General features: G+C 38.7%; 2 protein-coding genes across 2 annotated transcripts in view; one reads left to right on the plus strand and one right to left on the minus strand.

Moving 5' to 3' along the window:
- LOC139728648 (uncharacterized) overlaps positions 1-12005 on the plus strand; it is a 29772-nt gene extending 17767 nt beyond the window's left edge. Inside the window, exons 8-13 of the mRNA XM_071639589.1 lie at positions 285-340; positions 1526-1619; positions 2230-2454; positions 3052-3257; positions 10016-10294; positions 11988-12005. Coding sequence (XP_071495690.1) covers positions 285-340; positions 1526-1619; positions 2230-2454; positions 3052-3257; positions 10016-10294; positions 11988-12005 — 878 coding nt within the window. The remainder of the gene's footprint in view (positions 1-284; positions 341-1525; positions 1620-2229; positions 2455-3051; positions 3258-10015; positions 10295-11987) is intronic.
- Positions 12006-23143: 11138 nt separating this feature from the next.
- LOC139728372 (dual specificity calcium/calmodulin-dependent 3',5'-cyclic nucleotide phosphodiesterase 1A-like) overlaps positions 23144-26653 on the minus strand; it is a 79991-nt gene continuing 76481 nt past the window's right edge. Inside the window, exons 12-14 of the mRNA XM_071639318.1 lie at positions 26158-26366; positions 24582-24714; positions 23144-23687 (exon numbers count right to left, since the gene is read on the minus strand). Coding sequence (XP_071495419.1) covers positions 23440-23687; positions 24582-24714; positions 26158-26366 — 590 coding nt within the window. The 3' untranslated portion in view covers positions 23144-23439. The remainder of the gene's footprint in view (positions 23688-24581; positions 24715-26157; positions 26367-26653) is intronic.

Consider the following 26653-nt stretch of genomic DNA (forward strand, 5'->3'; position numbering starts at 1 on the left):
CTCCCTTGTACTGTCACACTTTCCCCGTCATGTTCAATTTTGCATCCCATCATAGAAATCATTGTGGTTTGTGGTTCAAGTATGTTTATATAAATATTGTATGTAGGCAGTTTGAAACATGCTGTAACATTTACACATACAGCATTGTGCTGTATTGTCTAAGCTTCATAGGAAAGCTCTACACTGTGTTTCTGTTTTTGTGTTGACTGTGGTGTATTTCATGATAACCCATGATTTTGAGGGATAAATGTCAATTAACCCTTTGCTTGGGATCTTTCCTTTAGTCCCAGTCCAAGGACCTGAAGGTGATCATAGGCAGGAAAGATATGACAGGAGAGAGGTAAGATATCAAATTTGATGCCGAGGATTCAATGCATTTTGATGTACAATGTATTTCGTGGGATTACATCAGTTGTATTTTTTGTATTGTCCATTTCCATTACCGTGAGAATGGAGTAAATTTTATAAGTGGGAAACTTGTGGGGACGGATACAGTGAATGGCTGACTGTCATTATAATGGATAACATTGTGTGCATCTCAGTGCATATGAATTTAGCACATCTGAATACTTATGTGAATTTGTGTTGAAGATACCTAAAAATAACAAGATATTCCACCCACTTACCCCCAAACAAATATTAGGCTACAGCCCCATATTTAGCAGGCAAGTGCTCATTCACTTTACTTGCCCTGAATCAAGTTCTGGTTATCATGGGAAAGTGGGTCAGAAGCACCCTGTGGAAGTCTCAGGACCATTCGATTTTCTTTTTTTCTCTTTTTAGATACAGTAATCTGTGTTACTGTATCCAAAGAATTTGTGTTGGTTGAATGTTACAGGCCTTAACAAAATGAAGAGAAAATGTTGTCCATTGGGGTACAGTAAAATCTAGACCACCCCCAATAGGAAATATTACATTTTAGGCCTGTGGTAGCCCTTTCCCACCCTCAGGAGAATTGTTTTATATCAACAAACCCAAACTGGAAAGGTTGAGACAACTCCTGATTTTTTACACCTGTACAGCTTTAATACAGTCATCTTGATTGACGTTCTGCGTGCGGCATTACTTTCCTATCCAGTGATATGTGTGAGAAATCTGTGAACATTTGTCTCATTTGCAGAGAAATGGTTAAAGGTCCGGTTTACCTTTGGGAACAGTGATTTAAACAAGTTCAAGATATCACATTTGTTGTATATCTGTAGGTCTGTTGTATCACAAAACATCCTACCATATAGAATATTTGCACTAAAGCCTAAAACATAAAGGAGATATCAGTATTTTGCTCATCAAACCATAACTGTAGACGGTTTAGTCTGGCAACATTTTTATTATAACTATTGTTCGCATTTTGTCTATTTAACAATATTTAACATTGATTGTACGGATTCAAATTTCTACAGTGGTTGTTTCTATCCCAAACTCACATTTTGGAACTATTTTAAAGCACTATTGCTAGGTTTTTGTTTCATCTGCAAATAGTAAATTATGCCTTTAATTGATCGTGGTTCTCCTATTTCTGTGACAGCGGGGAAGGCCAAAGAGGTACTCCTCCCAGAGGCAGAGGGGTGCCCCAGAAGGTCCTCACACCAATCTTCAGAACCAGAGCCAGCCACCGAGAGGTAAGGACAAGGGAGCCTGCCCCTGGCCTCCTCTTGGGACCTTATTGCACTAGGACCTGTGCCTTGATGCCCAAATCTTTTTTATCGTTGATGACAGTCAAACAAGCATTTTCGGGCAAGCACTAGTGGATTAAGAGTGTCTACACCTGTATATCGTGTGCTTGTTTTACTTTGCTTTTAAAAAGAAGAAAGAAAAATCCAGTGGGCCGTTCTCATGATCTGTAGATTGTGTGACAGAGTTTACAATGATAAAGAGGAGTACTGAAGAATTGATGTTTTTGTATATTGACATAATGCATGTATACAACGAAAGTGATATTTGATTGCAAGTGGAATGTTGAATACACGTAGTGCACAGGCCGTAAATCAGCCCTACATTTCTGGTGTGAATTGATTCTAAATGTTTGTTTGTTTATCTTTCATTTGTTGATTTTTTAAGGCAAAATATTTGTTGTTGAGCTCTCACTGCTATGTTTGTGAACTGACCTCTGCTGTGTGAGAAGAAGAGAAGAAGAAGGCATGTATGCAAGCAACTGGATGATGAACAAACTAAAGAAGAGAAATAGATGTGTTGACTATGAGCTCCGTGACCCTTAATGTATGTTTTCAGGACATGGATACCAGCCAAGCCAAGGGCAGGGGGACTACACCTCCCAAACTCCACCCCTCCAACCACCAATGACTTCGCCCCCTCACCACGTGCACCACCCCACGCCAGTGAGGGGAGGGGAGGCCCACGGGATGGCCGGCAGCCCTGAGGCCCAGCAGAGGATGGCACCGCCGCCCCACCCTCCACCGTCACAGGATGTCATCATCCAACATGAAGTACACCCTGGTTAGTGCATCATCATTCATTGGAGTCTTGAGAAAAGACTATGTCCATTTAGTCTATACAATGGCAAAATGGAATTTGCTCGAACTCACTGTCCTATTTCTCTTAGTGTTTTGCTTTATATTCACACAAACTAATTTTCAGGGTGGAATTTCCCTTTTAAGTGTGAGAAATTTCAATATCTTGAAGACATTAGATTAATTTCAGTCCTTGTAAATGTGAATTGGAACTTGTTCAAAGAGCCACCTAAATTGATTCTCTCTCTCGCTCTCTTTCTCTATCTATCTATCTATCCATCTATCTATCTATCTATCCATCTATCTATCTATCTATCTATCTGTCTAGTATCTGTCTGTCTATCTACAATGTATATCTATCTATGTCTATCTATCTATCTACATGTATGTCTATCTATCAAGCTTTCTATCTAAATCTATCTATCTATCTATCTATCTACACTGTATCTATCTATATCTATCTATCTATATATCTATCTATCTATCTCTATCTATCTATCTATCTATCTATCTATCTATCTATTTTTGTATATATAATTGTATTTTATATTCATTTATATATTTTTGTATCCTTCCTTGATAGGTATGCGGCCACCAGCACCAGGACACCTACCAAGTGCTGCATTCTTCCACACCCCCAACCATCCTCCCCCTCAGATGATCCAGCCCCCTCCCCCTAACCAGCTCCCACCCCCTCAGTTCATGGGCGGACCGGTCATGTTTGTAGGGCCCCACTACCCCATGGTGGGCTCCCAGGTACCCATGCAGCACTATGCAGTTCCACCTCCGGTAAGCGACACCAAGTTTCATTTCGTTTCTGGCAAATTTTAGGTTTCACATTCCTTTCCTTTTGTCTTGCACATCCTGACATCTTAACATGTTGATTGACAAGTCTCTAAACTGATGTCATATGAACTTTGTGCTTGGAGGTCATGTCACAATGAAACTATGCACCTCCTAGAGAGGTTATTTTACTTGGTGTCACTCTGACATAACTTACATAATTAGTTTGTTTTTACAGCTATTATAAATTATGTGAGAGCACATGTATGCCACTGGCAGAATTTGTAAAAGGTGTAAATTTCAGTTGCTTGCGTTATTTACACTGTATGTTTGTGAATATGCAATGTATCTTATTTTGGATACCATTTGTTACTTAAGATACAATTTTTATGCATCATATGTTTATTCTCATGGTTGACCATGATTTACTGTATCATTTCCTCTTTAAAAAAAAAAGAAGAAGCTTATAATGTTTAGAGAGCATTTTTGCCCCCCCCCCCCAAAAAAAAAAAAAAAAAACAACAACAACAAAAAAACCCCCAAAAAACAACCCACAAAAAACCCAACAACAACAACTCAAGACAAAACAAAACCAACAACAACAGATAAAATGAAATGATGTTGATGTTAATCTAGAAGTGAAAGTATTTTCTGTTGTAAGATATAGATATAGTAGCAACAGGTATAATAATAAACTTGTTTTGAGATACAGTATATACCAAAAGAAACTTTGCGTTAAATTTACGTGTAACGCAAGCGCCGATCGGTACTGCGTTAATCTTTCTGCGTTACAAAATTAACGATCACCGTGCGTGAATGATCGTTACAGATCGTTACTGTGCGTGAATGATCGTTACTGTGCGTTACAGATCGTTACTGTGCGTTAATTTTTAGATCTTGCGTTAGCGGACTTGTCATGTGGACTGGGAAGAAATCTCGGAAATTGCGAGACTCGGAGATGCCTGTCGTTCTTTATATTTACTACGGACAATTTCCTGCCGGCGGAGGGCATTAAAATAGCGATACAAATACCGAAGAGATTTTGTAGTTGAGCAGAACTCCCCTGGCAATGTCGTATTGTCATGGTTGTCAAATTTGTACTCATGGGGCGCAGTCAATGGAATCGGGCAAGCAAAAATTTCGAAGCCACCTTTTTCCCCAGAGCCAACATTTTCCATCGAACATTGAACCCATGAAATCACGCATACGCAAGCCTAAAACTAACGCCGACTGTCTAACGTTAGCGATGTCACGATTTTTAACTGTCAGACACTTACCGTACTCATTCAGGAAGGTGCAAAAGTCCATTTATATTCCAATACACAACGTGTGTCTCGCTGAATAACTGGTGGTAGTGTGTGGTGACAAAGCCGAGTATTTCGGCCAGTAAAAGTAGCGGGCAGCAGAAGAAAATGTCCGCCACTTTCTGCTCGCATTATTACACTGCCAGCAGGTGAGTCAAGTGGTGACTTGATAGGCACGCTTCACATGAAAGTTTACCCAGAAACATGAAAAATCCCACGATGCCAAGGTGCCAGAGTGGGGAATGGGGAGGGGTGGAGAGAGAGAGAGACCAATCAACAGAAGAAACCGCGCGTACTGGCGCATTCTCGGAGGTCATGAACAGTCTGGGGTCTTGGAGATGAACAGAGAAGGAATGTTTAATTAAAGATAGCTCAAGTCGAAGACCCAGGATTACAAACGTTGATTCTTTTTTTTTCCTCCTTCATTTAACATGCCTTCACGTTTAGAAATGGTTGCACTCCTTAAAAAAACTCTCCTGCGATCTTTGTTAACTTAATGTAGCCGTTTAAAACGTCAAACTTACCATGAAAGTGTTACTAGGGGTAATACAATAGTTAATACTATACCTATTGCTTTATTCATATCTGTAAAAGAAACACAAATTTGACTACCAATGACAATAAAAAATACTTCTATTTGTTTTGTGCGGAGATTTTTTGTCTTTGTCCTGACTAGTTCATATGAAATGTCTTATGTTTTTACGGCAGCATCAACAGCCTAAAATAAATTACTGAGAGATTTACAAATTATGAAATTTTTGGCAACCATCCATTTGAACTTCAGGCATGAAAAGCTCCAGATATTCAGCAAAAACAACTCAACAGATCAGAGACAAAGTTCCTTCAAATTTTGAGAAGTAGCATGCAGATTTGCTGGGCGTGGTAAGGTCCATGCTTTGAGATCGTCACAATCGTGTTGTCACCAGGGAGGTGGAGTGTCTCTCTTCTACCTCCATGTTGTCACGGAGTAGTATCGGGAAGTTGTCACAAACTCCAGGATCACCCCTCCCTGCCAACTCCATGTTGCTCCCAGGGAGGCGGGAAGAGTCTCTTCCCACCTCTCTTCCCACCTCTCTCCCACCTCCCCAACGTGCATCGTGAATGCGTGGCGTTTCTTGTCACCGTCCGTACCCGAGGCTGCTTTGTATTTGTCTTGGAATATTGATTCATTTCTTGTCATGACATGAGTGTAGTAATCGTTTTGCATGGCTATGTAAAAAATTGTGATACAACGTGTACTCAACTCGTCTTTGTGATTTTTTTTCTTTCAGTCCAAAAGGAAGACAAAATAGTATCATGACGTTTGCAATTGTTCGAAAGGTCTGCTTTTGATAACTCACAGACTATCAAATCACCCTTGTTTTTTCCCGCTCCCAGGCCCTCCAATTGAGCAATCCACACGCGCGCGCAAATTCCTTTGCCATGTGGTTTTGCCAGCCAGCTGTCGGAATGTGCTTTGAAGTTACATTTCAGCCTGGCCTGGCTGGCATGAATGGGTGTCGAGTTTCAATCAATACCTACTGTTTTATTCTTGTATTTGAACATGTCGTTTCACCTGACAACACACGGAGATCGGGAAGGTGTAGGGCTGGGAAGAGGTTTTTGTTGTGTGTTGCAACCTAATCCGGGCAATTAACTCCAGAGGGCAATTACCCCCCCCCCCCCCCCTCCCCGCTAAATACTGGTTAATGGTAAGGTTAGAGTAAAGATTAGGGTTAGGTTTAGGGTGAGGAGTATGGGTTATGGTTAGGATTAGGGCCAGGGGAAGGGTCCGGGGTAATTGCCCAGGAAGAAAAGAGGGACACGCTTTTGTTCTTGGTCAAATCGATTTTCCTGGGTGATGCTGTGGAGCTAGAAAGGAACAAAAAAAAAAAAAAAAAAAAGCAATTATGACGTCTGGCGTACTTCCGGGACGTCTTATTTTTCTTCCACTCTGAAATTTCCTATTGTTTGGCGTTATCAATGTCGTTAATTGTTATATAGTTTAAATACCCTCTTTCGCATTATAAACTTAAAGTCCATAGAACATTCATACGCATTAAGATCACACTCGAAAAGCTATACTGGTGTATAGTTTGAACACAGCAAAATGAAATAACGAATATCCCGCAGATTTACCAAAATTATGCGTCATGTGGGTCCATTCATTTTCTTTTCTTTTTTTTTTTTCATTTGTCTTCTTGTCGATGTGGGGGTATAGATTCAGGATATACTTTTCCTTTTCCCCTTTCGGCCCGGTGCGATTATTCCTGGTGCTGACATTCTTTCTGCTCGTCTTCCGATTATACTGTTGTTGTAAATAAATGCGCATGGAGCCCCAGCTGTATCGCAAAAAAAAAAAAATAAATAAAAATAAAAAATAAAGAAGTCTATCTAAAGTTGACCTTCAAGTACATGTACTTAAGTAAAATCTGAATCAATTAGCCATGGTACGGGTTTGCGGTTTCAATCCCCTCGAAGCCCGATATTTGCCTTTCAGCAAGACACTTTATCCACAAAAGGCCAGGGCTCCACACTAACTTTTATTTCGGTGGCCCGATCTAAAATGATTGATTTTTATTTTTTGGTGGCCCGAAAAGAAAAACAAACAAGCAAAACTATCGGTCCTACTAAACATAGAAAAATAAATATCAAGTATTACTGTAGTGATACAGGTAACGACGTCTAAAATAAGGAGAAAATTTAATCATCTTATACCGTTATTCTGAGTTCTAAGATTTCGCAAATAGGCTTATAGATTATTATAAAAGTTGATGCCTATTAAATTGGTCAAAATTTACGTTTGAAATGAGAAAGTGGGAGCATTTGCAGACATTGTAAACATCTGACATTTGTTTTAGCATCGTAAAGAGCCACGTTATTTATTTCTGGTGGAAATTCAAGCAATCATTCAACATTTACAAGTATTTTAACACTTTCCGGAGCCGAATGTTACCGTTAATCATTTTCAAATGTAAAACTAGGCAACCGACATTCATTCTATCATCTTACGGACCTGAATATCATCCTTATTCATTTCCGAACGTGAAAGCAAACATCCGCTCTTTATCTTATCATCTAACTGAGCCGATTGATACTGTTTATAATTTCCAAATGTACAAGCAACAATCTGTTACTTATTTTAGCATCGTACGGAGCAGAATATTACCGTTATTCATCTCCAACTTCAAAAGCAAACACCCGACATTTACTTTATGATCGAAGGAGCCGAATGTTACTGCTGTCCACTTCTGAAAGTGAAATGAATCATCTGACATATTTCAGCATCGTACGGAGCCGAATGTTATACTGTTTTTCACATTCAAACGTCATCCGACATTAAATTTACCATCAAACGCAACTGAATGTTATTGTTATTCATTTCGAAATGTTAAATTTATAGCAAATGTCTGATATTTATTTTAGCATCTTAATTATGGAGCAGAATGTTACTGCTTGTCACTTCCGAACGTTCAAGCAATCATCTGACATTTATTTTGGCATCTTCCGAAGCCGAATGTTATTGAGCACTATTTACTTTCGAACGTAAAAGCGAACATTCGGCATTTCATCGTCGTACGGAGCTGAATATCATTGTTATTCATTTCCGAACGTCAAAGGGATCATTCGACATATATTTTAGTATCTTCCGGAGCTGAATGTTATTGTCATTTACTTTTGAACGTAAAAGCGAACATCCAGCAATTATTTCATCATCATACTGAGTTGAATACTATTGTTATTCATTTCCGAACGCCAAAGCAAACATTCAACATTTATTTTAGCATCTTCCGGAGCTGATTGTTATTGCTATTTACTTTCGAACATAAAAGTAAACATCAGACATTTATTTATCGTCGGACGGAGTTGAATACTATTGTTATTCATTTCCAAACGTCAAAGCAAACATTAACTTCACCATCAAACGCAGTTAAATATTACTGTTATTCATTTCGAAATTTAAAAGCAAACATCCGACAGTTATTTAGCATCGTATGGAGCAAAATATTACTGTTATTCACTTCCGAACGTAAAAACAATCATCTGACATTTATTTCAGCATCTTCTGGAGCCGAATGTTATTGCTATTCACTTTCGAAAGTAAAAGCAAACATCCAACATTTATCTCGTCGTTGTACGAAGTTGATTATTATTGTTATTCATTTCCGAACGACAAAGGGATAATTCGACATTTACTTTAGCATCTTCCAGAGCTAAATATTTTTATTATTTACTTTCGAACGTAAAAGTAAACTTCCGGCATTTATTCTATCATCGTATACGGAGTTGAAATTCATTATCATTTATATCCGACCGTCAAAGCAAACATTCGACATTTATTTCAGCATCTTCCGGAGCCGTATTTTATCCCTATTCATTTCCGAACGCAAAATCAAATATCTGACATTTATTTCAGCACCGTACGGAGCTGAATCTTACCATTATTCATTTCCAAAAGTATGAGCAAACATCCGACATTTATTTTTGTATAATACGGAGTCGAATATTACCGTTATTCATTTCCAAAATTAAGAGCAAACATCTGACATTTATTCTAGCAGCTTACGGAGCCGATAGTTACCGCTGTTCATTTTCAAAACTGAAGGCAAACATCCGGCTTTTTTTGGTGGCCCGGCGTGCGTTTTTGGTGACGCCGGTCGCAAATAAACCATTCGCGAAATCGTGATTCGATTCGCGAAAAGACTCCGCGAAATCGCTACACTCGGCAGGGGCTACGTCGTCCTTTCACCAGGTCTCGTTACAAAACCAAAATCTCGTGTGAGTTCTTGCGTTACCTATCGTTAATTTTAACGAAACATCGTTAATTTGCGTGAGGGATCGTTACTCATCGTTACTCATCGTTACTCATCGTTACTACAATCGTTAATTTTCCCGATCGTTACTTTGCGTTACTAACGATTCAGGTGAAACCGCTTGCGTTAATGAAACGTTAATGTTGATTAACGCAAAGTTTCTTTTGGTATATACTGTACCAATAACCATACACATGTATCTTGATTGGGGCTAATAGCGGACAAAGTTATAACTTGAAAGTGCATCAAGGGGTTTTGTGTCAGCATATCAGAAGTTATCCATTGAATTGATGCTATGACATTTTCAAATTCTCAAATAATTATTGTGAGGTATATGTACGTAGAGTCAGTTATGAAATACAGTCGTGTGAATGAATGAAGGGATTCAATAAAATTAATAGTAGTCTGTAAATAAGATATTTTACTGAAGCTATGCTGCAGAATGTTAAACACTGAAGATTGTATTAGCTGATAAACTGTAGATAACTAGATTGATGGAAGCTTCATATCTATCTACACAGAAGCCAAGTGATAGGAATGTGTGTCACAGATATAATTCTTAGGTGTATGATTATACCACGAACGTGTGGCTGTTATTTTCTGACCTCTGTTATTTCCCTGAAATTATTCCTTCCTAAAATAGCAATCTGTTCCTCCCCCTCGTCAGCACGGTGCGTCACGCCCCCCTCCCCAGCAGGGTCCACCACACCCACAGCCGTCGGGCCAGCCGCCCCCGCAACAACCACCACCATCCCACCAGCCGCCTCCACCCCAACGGCAGCAGGCCCCGCCCGACGACGGCAACATGCAAGGCAATCGGCATCCCGGATCTCAGGAGGTGGGAGGTATCACCTACTACTCGCCAGAGCTGCAACAGAACATCAAACGGCAACTTCCTCTAAAGAGGCAGGCAAACCCTCTACCTATAGAACCGCCTCCTCCAGAGGTAAGCCACAGAGATTAAAACTCTTTCTGTGTCCAGACATTACACCTGGCTCATGTTGTCAAGCCTGTTCATCTCCCCATTAGTGAGCCATCCATGCTTGACCCAGCTGTACAGTTAGCAAGCACAATCAGGTGAAGCAATGTGCCTTAGTTCAACAGGAAGGCCATGGTGACATAGGAGGGATTAAAGGGATTAGTTAATCTCTAATGGTTGGTAATAAGTTTCCAGATGTGTGCTAATCAGCAAATGGAGCACTCTAAGAGTGTGTGCCAATCAGCGAACAAAAGACAGGAGGGGTTGATATAAATACACCTTTGTGATTAACGCTCCCACCCCGACTGATTTGACGGTCAATTATACTGATACGATGGTCAAGAAATTCAATGTATGATGCTAGAAATAACGATTAGAGAGAGGAATATCAAGAATAAGAAACTAAGGATAGTTTCAATGGCTTGTGACTTCAAAGCTTACTAGGAGCAATATGGTAACCAGTACCATGGAAGTGCATCTCCTTGAAATAAAAGCCCCATAATTTTGTACCATTTCTTGTATATCCCTGACTTTCTGCCCATTCTGCTTATACTTCATTTCTCCTGTGTGGCCTATACCTGTTCTGTGCATGTGAGAAAAAAAATACAGTAAACCTTGTGCAAGTCGACATTCAAACGACCAGAGAAAATCTGGCAACTTATGCAAAAGAAAAATTTAGGACTCTGTAACTGGGCCAACTTACACTATTAATGGACTGAATGTGATACTGACTTATGCGAGGTATACTGTGTGTGGTCCTCGAGGATAACTTACACTTCAAACCGACTCCCAACCATCATCTTGTATTCTTCATCTAACAAACACTGCGTGGAGCTTTCTTGTCACTATTGCCTTGCTATGTGACTTTGCATTCTTCTCATCACTGAACAATGAAAATGGTAACATACCTTTAAGGCAAATAATGAGAGATTCTGAGTCTCAGTGATTCAGTGATGTTTATAGGCTAAAGGGAAATTTGGATGTACTGAATGCAAGACGATGTTTGTCACTGAATAAAAGGATGAGGATCTGAGAAGATTTACCAATTATACTGAAATGATTAGTATTGGATTGTGTAAATGTCACCATAAAGAGATATCACTTGTGAATGTGTATTTGCATTGAAGTGTAGGAAGAGATCATCTGGATGGCAAAGGACTCATCATACTAACAATGAAGGCTGCATGAATGTTCTCCATGAAGTTTTGAATACTTACCCTGCTAAAAAAACAAAACCCAACAAAAAACAATAATCTCTTAACATTCTATTTGTAAGTTCACTTAGTTCCTGCATTTCATGTAGTCAGTCCTGTATGATGTAGTTCACAATACGCTGTTTGTATTTCAAATACTCGAGTAAGATCACCAAAAGTTTCACAAGGGGATGGCTACAGTATCATATAAATGTTCATCAGAAACAAAGTGCTCCAAGCAAAAAACAAAACAATGCAAAACAATGCAAAACAGAACAAAACAAAGCAAAACATGCTATTATATAAGTTTTGTGTGTCTGTATTAACCTCTAATTAAATTGTTTTCAGCTTTATTTTAACTGTGACTAATCTCTCTATTCACATTTCATTTTCTCTTTCTTTCCTTCTTGCACTTTATTCCTTTCTATTTTTTCCACTTCCATCTTTTTATCCCCCATTTCTCACAGACATGCAGGAAATCCTGATCATTGTCAGAGAGGAGGTTAAAGTTATTGTTATAAGTTACATCATAGATAAAATAAATATCTTTATTTTAATGATAAAATGTGCTAAATTATTGTTTCATATTAACCACAATGTAAAGAAACGTTACAATAAACCTTAATTGTCCTGACAAGCATCTGAAATGTTCAAGTTCTAAAAACCTTTTCATAGTCAGTTGACATCATTTTTGATATTTCTTGAAAGTTTTATTGTGATAAGTTTTGACAAATTATTATCTAATTCATTGTTTCATGAATAGGTTGAAACAAAACTTATTCAGCTTTCTATGAGTACCATGCTGTCACTAAAGCAATAAATATGTTATGAGTGTACATGAGAAACATGTATGTGAAATTGTAAGTCTTTCTATAACTTAGCATTGAATAGATAATTGAGTGCTGAAAGTATTTGATTAAAAAAAATGCGTGTATCGGTGTCACAAAGCATGAACGTAGGATGCGACGTAATGTGCATGTATTGACTGGGTGATGTGATTCCTTGAAATTTAGTTCTTTGACCTTGTTCTCGGCTTCGAAGAGCGACAGTAATTGATCGTGCCCGGTTTTGTGTCATGTCCTGGTGCTTTGCAAATCTGGAAGTGCAGGGCTGCCCAGTCTCCCATATTCTTTAGGAGGCTGCCAGAAAATCTGAATTTCTTTTTACAGTCTGACCTCTTTTATCTGGCCATGTGGGGACCATCTGGATAGGAGATTTGGCTTGATATGGATGAAACAATGTTTACTTACAATGTACATGTAGCTGCAGGCCCAGTGGTGGCTAGATAGGTAGCGTACACCACAACTGTGTCGTAACCCAAGCTGGCCTACTTAAAATTATAGTCCGTTTTTATTTTTTTAATTCCTAATGTGTTTCTGCTCTGGAAAATTGTTAGGTTAATCGCATGAGTTTAGAAGGAGTTCGAATTGACTTTGAAATCTCTTTTTATGTTGTTGTTTTTTGTCTTCACTGTGTGAACACATTGGAATAATAGAGAAGTCCAGATAAGATATGGCCGGATACTCGAGGTTAGACTGTATGACCTGCTAGAGAAAATGATGGCTTCCCAGCCTCCAAAATTTGTGAATTATTCTCACGTAGTGAGCTGCATGTACCACACAAATATTCTTTGGAACCTCCCTGACTTTTATCTGTGAACAAAGGAAGCCTTTGGGTGTGTTCAAGCGCGCTGCTTATGTGGAATGAACCATACCGAACCTGTGCCAGAGGAGCACTCGAATACTCCTAGAGTGTACCGTACGGAACTGAACTGAGCCAAAAGTGAACCACTTCCCGATGTGCTCCAAAAGTGGACTAAAAGCGTACCAGAAGTTCGCATGTGAAGAATGCGTGTATCATACACATATACATCATAATGCAAAGAGATCATTCCTTTGTTCGGGACATCTGTAAGCAGTTTAAGCGTTGCTAAAAAATGTGTGACCTCCTCTAAAAATAACTCATGAGGAAGGCTTTCTCCACAGAGCACTCAAACTTTCCAAATCTGCCACAGTACGGTTCGGTACTCTTTGAATCGGTTTGCTTTTGTTCGCTTTTAAGCATTTGAACACACCCTTATTTATCTTCGATGCAAACGCATAAATTGATTGAAAATAATTTTATATGTTACCTACAAGGATATTTTCTTAAAAGTTTCTTTTTGTTTTTATGTAGACATCCCTGTTATGGTAAATGAGTACAGTATACCTTTTATATCGAATGGAGGTGAAAAGTTTCTGTCCATGTACCCTCTTGTGTGTTCTTGTAGAAATAGAATTTCATACATACCTATGGACATATGAGCAGAAATGCTAGGCTTAGGAGTGATATGTAGTCCATCAAATTAGATATTATATTTCAAACTAGGTTATTGTGTAGCATCTTGAAAACTTATCTCTCATTTCGAGTTACATTGGTTGCAAACTATTGTCAATTGAAGGAAAGAATGATAGTTAAAATTTACCGAAAATGGCTACTAGTAAGGAATTTCTTTTTTGGGGGGAGGGGGTCAAATATAGTGTTCACAGAGGGCAGTAACTACATGTATGACAAGATGTAGAAAATGCATCATTCGTTTTGTGCTCAAAAAACTTTGTTTCAGTTCCTTACAGTTTGACTTTCTTCTAATTCATTTGTTTTGAGGCTCCACCTCTGTATGTTGTTTTAAGGACATTTTTTCATCCTGGTTTCAGAGAAAATTTCAATCGCATGGAGAGTTGAAAAACAAATTTTGTAAAGAAAACATTTACAATTGTAGAGAAGAGTTGTTGACAAACTGTCAAAAATTGATTGCTGTCCTCTTGCGATCTGTATATTTTGAAAAAAAAAGTAACTTATTCATGGTCTGATTTTGATCAAATTTTCACTGATTCCTTTAGATTTACAGTTTTTACTGTGCATTAAGAGTAACTTGACTTTAAGATCTTGGTTTTCTCTCAGAAAATGAGCAGCATTGCATTACCCTTTGTTTGCACCACATAAGAAAGAACCCTTCTGTATGTCTTCTTTTGCACATGCATGAAAAATTTATACACTACTCTCCCTCCCCCCCCCCCCCTTGTGAAAAAAAAAGTTTCAATTTGTCCCAAATATCAGTGTTCCATCCTGACATTAGTGCAATACATTGCATGCACTATGAACAGGAAACACCAAATACAGTGTACGTACTTTGATAGGCTCGGAATGTACTCATTCAATTTGTATCAACGAGTGTAAAACACTCCCTATAAGTTTTGTTAAATGCACAGTTATTTAAATATGAGTATGTACATTGTATGTACCTAATGGCATAAGCACTCAAATATGGCATGTAAAGAGTTCATGTGGTGTAAAGCTCCTTTACTGGCAAGAGATTAAGCAAGGAAAATGAATTTTAAAAAAAGAACAAGGAAAGAGCTGTTTGCAAATCCCGTCGAGTCTTTTTTGTTTCCAGTTTATTGCCAGAAGGCTACAGTTAGCATCACAATAAAGGATTTGGCAAGAGAAAAAAACTGTGTTGTACTGTTTGTTTGTTTGTTTTTCTTTGTTCTGTCTTTACAAATATGTATTGCTTGGGATCGACAGTGAAGATGTTTGTAGCAGTAATCATTGTTTCACCAACTGTCTGTGTTTGTTTTGAAGGAAACCAAAACTCAAATATACCCAGATGTGGATAGAGTGAAAGCAGTAACATTGGTAGAACACATCAATGAAAGTTTAAGGACAAATGGACAATCAATTCAAAAGTTAGACATTTTTTTTACAGTTTCGATACCGTCATCGCTTGATAAGAAGACCTCTACAGTTCATGATGCCATGATGGAAAACACTATAAAGGAAATATATTAAAAAGGAGAATTCCACAAACTTAATTTTCCATGAAAGGTACACATTCTACCGACTTGTAACTGACGTATTAAGGGTAATATCATTCAACCTGCTTTCTTAAAGAGGTCAGTCAAGAGCTCTTAGTATCTCTAGAAAAGTGAAATATGTTGAATTTTCTTTATATTTATTTGTATTGTTGTCCAAATTGACGTCATGAACTGAAGTAGTCTCCTTATCCAGCAGTGACGGAACCTAATCCTAACTTTTCAATTTTTATCAAATTTTCACTGATGTGTGCAGCTGCTTTCAGTCAGTCTGCATTATATTTGGGTTTTGGTTTCCTTTGAGTAAGGAAGTTGTGTTGCAATGTTACTATTTCCTTGAGATCGTGGAGCCACATTCTTACATTGAACTTGAATGGTGTAATATCATTTAAAGGGGCATTCCGGACGATTTTCATAATTTCACATCATGTAGTACATAAATCAACAGCTCCATGTATAGATTTGTGGAATTTATTGTGGTCCTTGAGCAGAGAAACCGATAAATTGAAAATCTTAAACAAATTACACTGAACAGTGTTGATGACATCAGAGCCTCATCTATTTCATAAATGAAGCAGTGTAATTCCATTACAATCCCGCTTGTTAAACAAGTTCACCTGTGAAAAATCTATGCATGCCTTCTTCTTTTGTTCTGCTTCCTTGAGCCCCAACTCATGCATTCTTATGGTGAGGCTGCTATGTCATCATCCTTCTTCATTGCAATTTGTTATAGATTTTGGAAACATTCTCATTCCTCATCCCAATCACTAAAAAATCTGAAACTCTGTACTCAGTTTAACTAATTTATAGTTGTTCAAATGTAAAAGTCTGAAAATCATCCGGAGGTCCAGTAGTAAGTTATTAAGATGTACATTTCACACACACACACACGCAAACACACAAACACACACACACACACACACACACACACACACACACACACACACACGAATACATAATATCTGTTGTACATACTTGAGAGAAGAAGAAAAAAATCAAGACTTTTGAGTGTGATTTGTTTTTTCAGTCAAGATGGGATTTGACTGTAGGACTTCATACATGTAGCCAGATGTAGCTGGTTTTTCCCTCAGTCAGAAGCAGCCAAATGTGAATACACTGTAATGATGACGACACAAGACTCGCCTTTTCTTCATAACACATTTTATTGGGTTCAATTCAACACCCTCCGCCGTCTCAACGTAGGCGTACATGACACTTTCAAATGGTCTATAATACAGTCGTATGTACACGTAAATATTAGGTAATTATACACAAGTTGGTGGCTATGATATCAAGATTATTTCAAGAACATAATGGTATGCATATGATTTGCATGAATCATGCAAATATTGGTTAACATCACACAACATAAGGAATCGTGTATAGAAGGTCGTGTGGAAGCACAATTACTGTTTACAATACGAAGGAACATGGTTTTTCCCCATGTCCGTATATACTGTATCTACACACAACATAAACATTGAAAAGGTTCAACAACAACAACAACGAGTGAAGAAGTCATTGTCCAATCAGGGACTCAAATTCAAGTTTATCATCATCAAAAGCTTTGACTTGCCTAGAAATCGTAAAGCAGTGTGAATGGCGTGCATTTTGAAGAGGCCTTCCGCCCACAACTTCCCCGTCTTTCGACATGCCTACCCCCCCCCCCCCCCCCCCCCCCCCCAGCCTGGCGCCCACCTCCAATGAAAGTAGCACAGATTTTAGATTGTGATGTGTAAGTTTCGTACATGACGACAGGACCTACTGTTGGGATTTTCATACAACACCATTAACATTCTCTGTAGGAGAAAGAGAAAAAATGTTTGAATTTTCATTTGGTTGAAAAATTTGTTGTAAAGGCAGGTGTTATATTCCCATCATGGTGAGTTGCCAACGTTGCTCTTAGGTGAAAAGTGCTGCAAAAAAATCATCATCTTATCACGAAAATTAACTCCTCTAATTTGACTGCCAATCTTATTCTGGAGAAAGATTAGATGAATCTGGTTAAATTCAATGAATCTTCACAAAATCACACAGGAATTGACAAATAGAAATGCCAATATCTGCGCGAAATGAAATTTCACGTTAGGATTACGCATTTATGTGTCCGTCTCCTTTTTCTAATCTTTTAGTTATTCGCTTCACTAACATTACGACTTCTCAACCGTTTCTGAAGGCCTATACGAAGTTGAAGTGGGTAGGTACACAAGTCATTGTGTACGGAAACCCGATAGGTCAGGTAAAAAGTAAATGGGAACTTGAGAATTACGTAGGCAACGGATTAACTGCAACATACTCGATTTTGCCATCTATCACAATACCCATCGTTTCAATTACACTGTTTTGCTTTTGCAAATAAATGCGCTATTAGCATTCTATGTCTCAGCAAGGCAATTGATGTGTCGGATGAAACATTGGTGTATTTCGCCCTGCAACGCGCAATGCTTATCGACTACGGGGATGAATCCCACTTTTTTTTCCTGATCAATGTCCAATCCCGTTTGTCTATTCAAAGCAATCCCACAACTACAATATGCATTATCATGACCTTCATTTCAGTGGTACCACTTACTTGCAAACGGATAAGAATTCTCTTAAAGCCCCCCCCCCCCCCCCGGCAAAACAAAACAAAAGAAAAAAATCCGCAGCAGCTCTTACTCACAGCATCGGTACTGCACGTGACATAGCACATATGAAAAATACTATGTGTTTTTTCCTTGGAAATGAGTAACTTATCAAATCAGACACCAGGTGGATATACAGAGGGAGATGTAAATAAAAATGACACCATGCGGCACTTTAGTTTTTTGAAATAGGCAGAGTAACAGAACCAAACCAGTCCTTCGGACAACTTCTTACCTTTTTCCCCTTACAAAAATATGGGTGTATAATTATATGGAACGTTCTGTGATGCCGATATTTCATCTTCATCATCTAGCACCAGATTTATCATTTACGAGAACATTTCGTGATCTTTATGGTCACGTTATATAGTGAGTTGAAATAAAGTGTGTATTAGTAAGATATTAATGATCCTGTGTAAATGTTTCTTTTCTTTCACAACGTCACTATATGAAAATATGGATATGCTGTATTTTGGTACAATCGGGCTGTTTCTGAATTTCTGGATAACAAACTCTATTCAGTCACTGAAGCACATCTAATATAGTGTTTCTGTTTTTTAATAAGGACGGAATTTTAGCGATCTCTGAAAGTGCGAAAGGAGTTGTGGTTTCGAATGATCCCAAAATACCAAAATCTACAAGAAATGTGGGTGCACAAATTGTAGACGTTGTTTAGACACAGACATCCCAATTTAAAAGCAAAATGTGTATCAGCTTATAGCTAATTTTTATCTCCTGTCATGTGTGGGAAATGAAATCTCATGTACACAGAGCAGATGCAGCTTGCATTCGACAACTTGTCCGCCGATTATGAACAGATGTTATGCTTCCTCACGAATCGAAGTTTTAAGAAACCGTATAATAGTCCCATATATAGACTACTTAGTAGCTTGTCCACAGACACGAATTGGTACACGACTATGTAGGCCCTAGTAGAAATAAGAGTATGATTACATATCTTGAGCAAGGTTGGATGGGTACAGCTCTTTATAACTGCACCCATTGGAGTGCATTGATTACATGAGAATAAACTGATCAGGTAAATCAATGAATTGCTTAAATGCAGTCAACCCCCATTATGAGATCTGCGAAAACAACCTTGACATAATGATTTTGATATCACAAATCGTAATACGCTGTCATGAAGAAATATTGTCTCACAATTCAAATGTAGAAGTATGCACGTTTTACGGATACTACTTTTAATGGTGGTGGTGGTGGTGGTGTATGTGTATGTGTATGTGTGTGTGTGTGGGGGGGGGGGGGGGGGGGGGGGGGGTATACGATAAATTTCAAATGGGCGACAGAGACATATATTTCGTGTTTGAACGGTGTGTGTAGGGGTGTGAACCTGTGAATAGCCAGGAGCGTTGAATGCCCGGGCCGAGTCCTTTCAACGATCCTTTCAACAGTCCTTTCAAGAGGGGGTGGATCGAAGCACACGTCGAATCGGACACATAAATAGGGGCGTTGAACACTCGTACGCACTACCGTTTAATCTGCTCCTCCCCTCGCCTACCCCCCCCCCTCTCCCCCCCCCCCCCCCCTCTATATGGCATATGATTTATGTGAGAAAACTTTACCTGGGATACTGCGTACACTAGGCTCTGGGAAAGAGAACAAACACGAACTCCGAGGACATTATTGATGATGTATGTCCTGCGTACTGTATCATGACACAGGCGTTCTTTTCTGTGTCTTATGTATGCACATGTATCCATTTCTTTTAGCTCGTGATGTCACTTTTCCCACTTATTTAGTGTCATGAATTTCAAAAGACGCCTGCTTGCCGTATGAAGGGAATTGTTTCCTATCTCGACATGATTTACGCTGAGCACATAATCAGGTGCACAGTGTACACCGTGTAATGCTGCGTAACACAAAATAAAAAATAAAAAAGAACAGTAAAAATGATATCAATAGAACTATTTTGCTTTGCAAATGACTGGAAACAAATTACTTGGATCAGACCAATCCTTTGGTCGATATTCCGTGGTCGAGACGCTTTACACGTCCAGAAACTAGTATAAGTTTCTGTATGCACTAGATAGAGACCGTCGATTACATGGAACAAAAAACTGCACCTCATACAAGTTCGAAACGAAGAAAATCGAAATGACGCAAGCCATACTTCAGCCTGTTAGGGGTTGTAGAAGACGTGATACTTATACAGAGCGAAAACAACTAAAAATCTTAAAGAAAAATAATTATAATATTTTCACGAACGATTAATCAAGACATGACGTAAAGCTTAGAAATATTGATAGTAGTCGGCACTCTCTGTAATCCAAAATGAGTAATCACATTTTAGAGAATCTGTTAGTCCTTTTTGATGAGATGAAATTCGAATCGCGTTCTATTTATCTCTCGGCTAAGATGAGTGCTCGAAAGGACTACGCGTGAATTGCAAGTTGCATTGCATAGAAATGTCAAGATAGAACCAGAAATCTTTTTGAGCCACGGTGTGTATAATGGGTTTACGATTTTTTCGTGATGGTATAACCTGACAAAATGATACGCAGTTTCAAATATGAGTGGAATTATGTGAAAGGTCTGTTTATTACCATCAAATGTTTTTCTTCCAGAAGAACAGGCAGGTTCAATCTGTCAAAAACCCTTTGGTGAAAACACGTTATACATATAATTGTAGAGGACGCATTGTAAGTATCCTGTTGCTGTAACGTGATGGCCCAGTGCACTATCGGTTCATTCCTTGTTTGTTAATCAGTATTATACAATTTGGTTCAAATAAGTTCTTGATTCAGCCTTATCGATCGTGATAACTTACTAGTATTCGTCGTAGAAAGGAATTATGAGCTGCCTTACATCTCATCTTAAATTTTCCCTTTGTAAGCGCAAACTACATCTTAGTGAAATATACAAGATACAGGTAGATGTAGATTGCGCATACGCATATAGCAGCAGCGAAAAAAAAGACAACGCGTCTACTTTCAGCCAATCATAAAGAACCACATTACATCATGAACTGAGGAGATTTTAACATTGACAGGGTTTAAAATGAAAGGACGTAAAAACGAAGTTGAACGCAACGTGGAGACAATTAAAAAAAAAGTACGAAAACGAAGGAAAGTCAAAGACATTAAAAATAGCGACAAGATTCAAGAATTATGATATCATCAAAGAACACGGGCAACCCTATTGATGTGTTACACTGGGGTATTTTTGGTGTATCTCGACGTTACACTCGACAGTACCATTCGACTGGTCTTTTTCTGTTCGTCTGAAATTCAATCATGCAACGTACATACACACATGAATGAGCTATCTTAAACGTCTTAAACGTACATTTTTCTGAATACATCACTTTCTTTTGTTAAAATCTAGAGTAACAGAGTCTGTAGGTGAACCTGGAATGAGACACGAGTAAAAATACATCGAATTTATTCAAACTACTGAATCATAAAATCGGTTCAAAAGTCAGGAAAATTCGAAAGTTTCATCTTGACAAACAACAGGCATGTCGTGAAATGTACACTCCAAATTATAAAAAACAAACAACTAAACCCAAACCCTTCATAATTCCAAGAAACTACAAGATCTATTCAGACGCACTCTATTTGCACCGCGAACTACCGTTGATTTGCGGAGACTAAGTGAAATTCTGCCCCCTATTAAAAATCGCAGGCTAGATAATTATTTTTTTTTGCCCAGTCATTACTATTCAGTCAGGTGGGTACCCACAACACACATGAAAGCCGTGCCCAGCTACTCATTGTACACACACCATTTTCGTAATGTGTTATTTCTGTCCCTAACTACAAGCACTCCTTGTTGTACCAACTCTACCTCATTCTACATATACACCCGCTTTCGTTAGCCACGGGAACCTTTGTGTACAAACCTGATCACACAGTAGACACACATCTGAGAAACATTGTCATATTTTTAGAAAACACCCCGCCCTCAACAAAATATTGCAAATTAAAACCCCAATCTGATCACGCTATCAAAATACTGCAAAATAAATATGATAAAACCATCTAAATAAAATCAAAACTAATCTAATGAGGTACAGCATTGGATTTGCACCTGCTACAAACCGCAGACGGCTACCGTCTTACTAGAGCTGCCTTTCTACTTCTTCACTAAAGTAAAATCTTGTACCATCTTGAAGCTTCCGTGTTGCAACAAGTCATAGAATTCATAAATATATAGCGTGCTCTCTTTTATTATTTAAAGACACATTCTGTCTGTCACATCGCTTCGACCGATCTACGAAATGTAAATGCATAATTCTGTAATTTTCAACATTATACACACCGCTTTGGTATTCTAAGTGTAAAGCCAGTTCGAAAGTGGAGCAAGAAAAAAAAAGTTATGGAGGGATAGAGGAGAGCTCAGAGAGAATCAGTTTTCTAGATGCTATCAGGTGGAAAAACGAAAGGTTTAACAACAAAGCGAATATATACTGCTCCCGGGAAAGTGACACTCCTTTGTGATGTGAAAAAAACACCTAGAAGTATTGTGAAGCGGGAAATAGCTGTTTAAGTCGCAGAATATAACCTGCAGCAATCGAACAGAGAAAAAGAAAGTAGTCGTAAAAAGGGTAAAATGCACACACGGTTAAAAATATGAAGAAAATAATGATTCATTTTCCTCGCACGTCTCTACACTCGAGGAAATGACTGTCTAAATTTTGTACTGCCTGGACTTTTTTTCTCGGTAATCTGAGTACAAAAAATGGAGGTTACGATCGTTGTCTTATTTACACGGTAATTATGTACATTGACTTTGTCTAGTTTGACGGTACACATCACTTCTCGGTAGCGGCGTAGAGGGCGCTCTTATACCTTCGCTTCGGCAGGCCGCTAGGCGTATCTGGACAGTCACGTGGGCCGGTAGACTGTGTTTTTGCTAGCAGAAAAAATGAGTTCTGGCAGTGCATGTAATCTCAAAACCAGTCCTCTTATCATGATGCGTGGTGTGGTGCAGACTTCATCAAACCGGAGCTGAGGTTGCCAATCTTTGTGTTTATGTATAATCAGTTACGACATGACCGATGCACAGTCTTGGCATTTTGAAGACGGCATCCATTGGCCGATAGCTGAATTGCAACAAAAAAGGGGAAAAATATTGCACCGTGCATCTTGAAAGCAGGAACGGATTTCTATGCACGGAGTTCCGACTGGCAGGTGTTGAGAAGTGATGTGTTGTGGGTGGAGAGTCGAGATGAACGGTGCAAGCTCAGTCTGAAGGATACAAAAAGGCATGCAGTGACGTAGGTTTAGAGGCTAACGCTACATCCACGACTCTTATCATTCGTGGAGAACGAGAGGAGATCAGATCGTACGTAATCATTATTCTTGCATCGCTGGATAATACAGAGAAGCGGCCACTCAATTCGTATCATCTACAGACCGTGGTAGACGACGCGTTATCATCTTTATGTTGATATTCATGAGCTTTGCTAACAGCGCCCTCTCTCATCTCTCTCCCGACCCTTGTCGGCCGGGCGTTTGCGCGGGCGTCGGCAACCCGGAAGCATTTGCCTGCCCCTGGGCGCTTGACCCCTGACCTCCCGCCTCGACGCCGTTAGCGTTGGTGGTGTCGCCCCTGCTCTCGGTGGTGGTGGCCGGTGCATCACTGGCGCCACCTGTATGGAAGACCGCTTTGTTTGTCGCCTCGCTGGAGTCCTCCTCCAGATCCAAGACCTTTGCCCCCTCTTTGACCTCTGTATGAACCAAAGGAGAGAAGGTCAAAGGTGACAGAAACTATATACAATGTATGCATTTCTGAAAACGGGACTCACGACATGGTGTTGAGGCACATGTAACTCAGCTGCATTAGTTCATTAATCATCTCTTCTTCTTTTTTTTCCTTTCTTTTTTTGTTGTTGAACAATTTGAACAACTATTACAACCCAACACTCCTTACGAACATTCTGAAAGCTTATTTCATTACAAGTCAGTGCACACAATATAAAGTGTTATGAACATGAAGAGCATTTACTTTTGCGCTGGACAATAGAATGTGAGGCGAAATGATTAATTGGCGAAATTGGACTTACTAGGAAAATTCTTTATAAAGACGAGACGACGAATAAAATCTAGACTTGAATTTTTCTCTTGTTGAAAGCAATGACCGATTAAAACGATATCGTATTACTAGTAAGTTGCTCAAGTCTTGACAACACTAGTTAAGTTGAAAATAATTAATTGATACGCATTTGTATGCATGTATGTAATACTATGTATATCAAGTTATGACGTCTGTTTTTAGTATGTATACTTTGATGAAGCATACATAGCTATGATAGAAAACGTTGGAGTATGGTTTAGCTAGAATTTTGTTTTGTTTTATAATCTGTTTGAATGAACAAGATGCTCGGGTGGTATACAGTTGTGAATATTATGCCTTTAGATTTAGAAACAATCTATCTCAACTTCGCATCTGGCCCAGTGCGTTCGTCCTTGTACAATGGAGCTCACACACAAGCAAAATCCAGCAATGCTTGGGTATTAGAAATACATGACAATGTCAAGTTCTTCTAGTAGAGCATGCAGTGCTCACACAAGATAGGTTACCCTGGTCAAATATTATTACATAATATCGTTGTCATGGTTACCTTGTTGCCCTAGCTCCTTCCACTTTGCCTTATTTTTGTGAAGGTGCTCCTGCCAGCTTCGAAGACAGCGAACAGGGATAGAGTTGCGGCGGCCCAGACTCACTCGGCCCGGGCTGGCCGGTCGGTCACGATCCTGTGGGAAGGGGAATAGAGGAGCGGGTGTCGACATTGATATTCTCATAGAATTTTTGTCTTGAGATCGAGTGGTTTTTTTTTTTCTTGGTTATAAACATTGAGAAAATTCACGCATATTACATGGACCGGTACATGGATCAATCCTTTTCCCTAGAGAACCGACCGTTAAATCCTTAATTCGGAGAGCAAATTGGGAGCGCAGTGGGCCCTGTTTTATGAAGAGTTAAAATTGATTATAAAGTTGATTTCAACTGTAAGTCAATGGCAGCCTGTGTGGTAAGGAGGTTTAAAATCGATTTTACCTTTTGATAAAACAGGGCCCAGGCCTATTACCATCCAACAACATGACGCGAGACTATAATTAACGTACGATGAATTTCCACTGAAAAAAAGGTAATATACCAAAGTAAATCAGTTGTGTCCATACTATATAGCCTCGTTTATAGGAAGGGTTTGCTTCTTAAAGGTCCTGTTTGCCTTTGGGAGAAGTGATTTAAAAACTTTTCTAGATATCACATGTTTGATGCATATGTGTAGGTCTGTTGTATCACAAAAAAATCCTACCATATACAATTTTCGCAATAAAGCCGAAAATATGAGGAGATATCAATATTTTTTCTCAATAAACAATAACTGTAGACGGTTTAGTATGGAAACATTCTTATTATAACTATTGTTCACATTTTGTATATTTAACAATACTTAACATCAATTATACGGATTCATGATTTTTAAAGTGGTTGTCTCTATCCCTAACTCACATTTTAAAACTATTTGGAAGCACTAATGCTTGGTTTTTGTTTCATCTGCAAATGGTAAATATGCCTTTATGAGAGACACCTTCACCACTCTCTATTTGTGAACTGTGATGGGACTCGAACAACCTTAACCATCTCCGCTTGTAGCTTCTCATTTTCTTCTGAAAAGAAGTGATAAATGCCCCCCCCCCCTTTAATCGGAGAAGAATAAAGAAGTCATTTGTCAAGACTCTGAAATCGCATTACAGGAATGTCATCTTCTTTTTAAGACTCGCCCAAGAATTGATGTGTATGCATTAGTTTCACAGAAAATACATCACTCAATTTAAACTGATGTTTCATTGTATTCGTGCAAAACATACCAATGAATCCCAAAACACGTTATCCATTTGCATGGGCAAGTTACACTGAAAACCATATCAAGACCATCAATTTTCATTTTAAATCAGAAATTTTATGTATTGTAGCAATCATTTTGCTTAAATTCTCACTAATATCTGATGCCCTAATTTTTTTTTTAACGTTAACTAGGATACCTGTAGAGTAGATATCAGCTATAATGTCTTCTGTTCAGCGTTCCTTCCATTTAAAAAGTGGAGTATAAACACCTGACATCACTTGTATACAAATTGTGTAGCCCCACCCATTTTTGTCCACCCTGCCAACTTCACACTACTTCTTACATTCATGCTATTATTGTTGGCCGGAGCCGGGACGCTGGCGGATCGCGGCGCGGAGCACGGGCGGGCCATCGGGATGGAGTTCCGCTTGTTCCGCACCACGCTGTCTGCCGAGGGCGAATTAGAGGCGGACTGCAGCTCTTCTCTTAGTATCCGATCTATCATATCTCCGCATACCAGCATACTTGGATCCACAATGAAGTCGATGAATCCTGTTTAAAAAAGATCATGTATTTCATACATATTCATACATTGTCTTCCAAACTTCCTTACTTATTCTTACAGTTTGCTTCTTTTTAATTACTGCAAGCCTAAGTGGAAGATAAGGTAAGAGTTAAGTACTCTAAATTACTGACTTCTTCTGAGAGTTTGTATTGCAAGGTAAAATAATGGTTTTGTCATGATACAATGTTACCCTGAAATGCTACAGAAATAATCATGTGTGTGAAATAATTCATTTGATTATCTAAACTGTAAAGCACAACAATCATTTATTTTT

Source organism: Diadema antillarum, unplaced genomic scaffold (genome assembly GCF_040938485.1).
Source record: "Diadema antillarum isolate AM-2024a unplaced genomic scaffold, OU_Dant_1.0 scf00000019, whole genome shotgun sequence".
In the NCBI taxonomy this organism is placed as follows: domain Eukaryota; kingdom Metazoa; phylum Echinodermata; class Echinoidea; order Diadematoida; family Diadematidae; genus Diadema; species Diadema antillarum.